Source organism: Elgaria multicarinata, chromosome 17, assembly GCF_023053635.1.
Source record: "Elgaria multicarinata webbii isolate HBS135686 ecotype San Diego chromosome 17, rElgMul1.1.pri, whole genome shotgun sequence".
NCBI classification, from domain to species: Eukaryota; Metazoa; Chordata; class Lepidosauria; order Squamata; family Anguidae; genus Elgaria; species Elgaria multicarinata.
Genome location: NC_086187.1, coordinates 11800986 through 11805244, shown reverse-complemented (window position 1 = coordinate 11805244; position 4259 = coordinate 11800986). Strand labels below are relative to the sequence as shown.

Here is a 4259-nt window from a genome sequence, read left to right as displayed (position 1 = left end):
GCTGTTCACACCAGAGAGCAGGAACAAAATCAAACGAGGAAGTACTTTCAGGTAATCGTTTCCACCGAGAAATCGTTGGGAGGGGGATTGTTAATTCATGTTACTTTATGTTTCTGTTACTTGTGGAATTTCTAAGCAGCTGAACTTTCCCCATCTGTACTGGACCCTTGGGAGGAAGCACCTTCCTCATCCTTTCATTTCTCCGAGCAAACTGGACCTCACTCTCTGTTTGTGGTTGTTAGGAAGCTGCAGGACCCAGGTGAGGGACATAGAACGGAGGTTGCTGGGGGAGAGACACTAAGGCTGAGTTCGGACGACACGCTAACTGGGTGGGCGTGTGTGTAATAGGAACAGAATGGGAAACAACCGTTGATTAGCGTGTCGTCTGAACTCAGCCCGAGAATAAGGGGCACGTCACTTAGCTCAGCCTTCCCTGACTTGCGAGCTGCAGGTGTTCTGGATTTCAATTCCCATTACCCAGAGCTGGCATAGGTAATGGTCAGGAATGCTAGGAGTTGTCGTTCAAAGGGCATTGGGTTTACGGAATGCAGTCCTAGCTCGATCCAGGGCTTTGATAAACCTGGTTTTGTTGCTGCTTGTCAGGAACTGTGTGTGCATGTATCACTGCTGGCTCCTGGTTTTGAGGGCCCTTGGGAAAGACACCCTCAATCGCACCCACCCACACCAGTGAATCTACCTTCTCATTGTCACCAACTGTTGTTGCGCTTCATCCTCATCATTGCTCCCACTTGGACCAGGGTCATCCATGAAGCTGATTGGTGGGAGATTGAGGACAGATCAAAGGAAGGACTTCTTCACACAGTGCATACTTCATCTATGGAACTCACGACCACAAGATGTAGTGATGGCTGCCAGTTTGGATGGCTTTAAAAGGGGGTTGGAGAAATTCCTGGAGGAGAAGGCTGTCAAGGGCTACTAGTCCTGATGGATCTGTGCTACCTCCAGTATCCGAGGCAGTAAGCTTGTATGCATCAGTTGTTGGGAGACGTGGGTGGGAGGGTGCTGTTGCACTATGTCCTGCTTGTTCATCCCTGGTTGACAGCTGGTTGGACACTGTGTGAACAGAACGCTGGACTAGATAGACCCTCAGTCTGATCCAGCAGGGCTCTTTTGTGTTCTTATGAACATTGCTTTGAGCCCCATATTTCAGAAAAGCAGCATTTATTGGAAATACTTCCCCCCCCCCCCCGTATGGGGGTTATGGATAGATGATGTGAAAGAGCTGCACAGAAACCCACCCACCCCCTTATCAGTTGGAAGAGCACCTTAAGATTCAAGCCATTCATAATAAACAACCCTGAAGTGTAGTTTTGTACATGCAAAACCAGGCATCAGACAAGAACTTCTGAACTGCGTCGATCACCTCAGGTTCCATCATCTTCCTGCCTTCACAGATGGGAACTTTTGAATTGAAACTATCACCTGACAGGGAAACACCCACACAAATTCAGCTGAGGAGGTTGAGTAAATATGAAGAGATGGCGGAGAATTTTGTATTTTCACAATACAGTTCCGGGTTCAAAACTTGGGTACAAAAATGAGAGTTGGCTACGAAAATAAATGTGAATTTATTCATGCATGTTTTGGGTTCAAGTTTACAGGCTGATGCAGAAATTGGGTGCAAGGGACTTGTGACTACATGTGAAATGACATAAGCCAGGTATGAAGGGATTCACTCATCCCTAGTAAACTCTAGTGTGGCACAGATGCACGTGAGAATTGGCCTTTGGTTAGCTCTGATTCCATGAATTGTAGCTCATCTTCCTTTTGGTCTCTCTGCAGATATAACAGAACATTTGGAAGAAAACCAAGAAGAAAATGAGCAAAGACTTTGGCCAAGAGCTAAGGGACCAGATCAATGATGTTCTGAGCCGACTAGAAAGCAAGGAGATGTTCCAGTCCCCCTGGGACATTGCAGCGTTTGCCATTTTCTTTACTTTCATTGGTAAGTTAATGGAGGGTGTGATAGAGTTGCCAACTTTTTCACTGGCTTTTGTCCCCGTGACTTGAACAGCCGATGATGCTTATCTCCACACCTTGAAATGCTCCATTCGCTAATGTGGGCAGATAGATGTGGCTCAAAACGTTTTGGTATTGGAGATGGAAAATCCAGATGACACCCTCCCATAGTGGAAAAAACTCTTAAGAAGAAACTAAATACTTAAAAGAGTTGTGTGGTTTGAAAACAACCTTTCTGAAGCTAAGCACTTCCATGTTTGGTCAGTGCTAGGAGGGGAGACCGCCAGGAAATCCCATATGTGCCTTCTTGCATCCCACAGAAGATAGATGGGAATGAAATCAATGTTTGTTTTTCTTCCCTTAATAATTTCCCAAAATCTGTGGTCTGAAATAGGCTAGGAATGCTCTTGCTAGTACAAGGGTCAGCTCCATTTCTGATGGACAGTAAACACAGGAACGGACACATCTGTTTGGCTCTATCTTCCAGGTGTGGTTCTTTTGATGGCCCTCCTTGTGCTTATCCGCTGCTTTTGCTGCTGCTGCGATTGTGACTCCCCTGGATCGTACAAAAAGGTAAACGTCTTCTGGGGTCATGATCTAGCATGGTAACCTAGAGGAAGGTGACGTAACTGGTCACTTGGTGGAATGCACCCCTGGATTCAAATCCCCAACTTAGCTCTGTAGGCTCCATTTACATAACCATGGGCAAAGTATGTTAAATATTTTTTGCAAGGGAATTATTTAGAAAGATGTGTCTTATTTATATACCAAGGGTAGGCTGCTTCCAGTCCTGTTGCATGTGAAAAGTTACTATGCCAACCCTTTCCTTAATTTTATTTTTATGCCAAAGAGCTCATCCAACTTTTAATAAACTAGCATGAAATTCTGAAATGTGCAGGGTAGGAGTTTTTTTAAAAAATGGTTGCTAGAGTGCGAGATAGTAGTGAATGTAATGGATAGTCTAATCCAATGGCTTTTGAATAGTATTTTACAAAACTGTGGAGTTGCCTGTGCCCTTCCAGATGATGTTGGACTCCAGCTCCCATCAGCCCCAGGCAGCATGGCCACTGGACAGGAATGGCAGGAATTATAAGTCCAGGATCCATAGAGCCACGTTTCCCACCTCTGCCTTAGGTTTGTTCAACAGCCGTATTTGCACACTCTCCTGAGACTTTTAACATTGCTTTCACATACACAGGTCCCCGGAAGGAAAGTTGGCATTGACAACAAAGGCATGGAGCTTTAGTCTTGCTGTGACAGACCGCCTAAACAACCAGAAGAACGTGTGTGTGTGTGTGTGTGTGTGCTTTATTTGGGGGGTTGGGTGTTTTTCCTTCCTGCTGCATGGGAATTAATTGTAAATTGGACCTGGCCTGGGAGGATGTATGGCAGGTGAGCCTCCGGAAACTTAGATGCTGAACTTGTGATTAGCCCACATCTGCTTGCATTAAGCTCAGGGGCAGCAGCTGAACCATTCTGGCCATGAGCCTATTATCAGCTGCTGCTTCCAATCACTGGTGACAGGATCATTGCTCTAAAAAAAGCCTGTTTTTTTTTTAAGAACCAAAGGTAGACTGGAACAATGGCAGAAAAGGTATACATCTGCACAAATACTGTTAGGAATAGGCCAGTGGTTTTATCTTGTATAAATTTGGGCTCCGCATAGCAATGGCAGAGATGTACTACTGTTCTTTGGCTCCACTTATAACTGCCCACAACTCTCCACGCCGGTACCCGTGAACACATTTGCTAACAGAGAACACTCCATACATTTGAGGAAGTGGGTTCTTGTCCACAAAAGCTTACGCCACCAAAAGATTTGTTAGTCTTTAAGGAGCCGTGACAAATTTCTTCATTCTGATGTAAAATGTAGCCTTGATCACTGTGAATCTTTATCCTCGTTTCTTTTAAAGACAATTACTATTTTGCATTGAATAAAGTCACATGGTTGTGATGGGACCTCAGCAATATCAGAATTTCTTTAAGTTGCCTTTGAATGATCAGTAGATGCACTGGGGGAGTGGGGGGAGAGAATTTGCTTTTTGTGTATTATGGGGAACACAATACAATAGGTAGATGTATACTTGCTCATTCTTGCAATGTAGGAAGTAGCTGTTAGAATCCTCTTGGCACAGAATTTGAATTGGGCTCTGAGCCTTCTGGATCAAACCAGTTTGTGTTACCTTAATGAGAAATCCCAAATCTCTCTCTCTCACACTCCCCCCCCCCCAATCTGTCAGGGAGTTTTCTCCAAAGTCAAGCATCACAATGTTCAGGGA

General features: G+C 44.8%; 1 protein-coding gene across 1 annotated transcript; it reads left to right on the top strand.

Moving 5' to 3' along the window:
• The first annotated feature begins 224 nt into the window (after positions 1–224).
• On the top strand, positions 225–3298 carry SMIM22 (small integral membrane protein 22). The gene is made up of 4 exons (XM_063143183.1): positions 225–259; positions 1804–1966; positions 2468–2553; positions 3179–3298. Exons 2-4 carry the CDS (start codon positions 1840–1842, stop codon positions 3224–3226), a joined length of 261 nt encoding a protein of 86 aa, XP_062999253.1. The 5' UTR covers positions 225–259; positions 1804–1839; the 3' UTR covers positions 3227–3298.
• Positions 3299–4259: the final 961 nt, after the last annotated feature.

Bases quoted from the DNA above. Each gene is read 5' to 3' on its own strand.
- SMIM22 (XM_063143183.1), top strand. From the start codon at position 1,840: ATGAGCAAAGACTTTGGCCAAGAGCTAAGGGACCAGATCAATGATGTT. The intron at 1,967-2,467 runs GTAAGTTAATGG...TCTATCTTCCAG, and splicing joins CATTTTCTTTACTTTCATTG to GTGTGGTTCTTTTGATGGCC. The intron at 2,554-3,178 runs GTAAACGTCTTC...TCACATACACAG, and splicing joins CCCCTGGATCGTACAAAAAG to GTCCCCGGAAGGAAAGTTGG.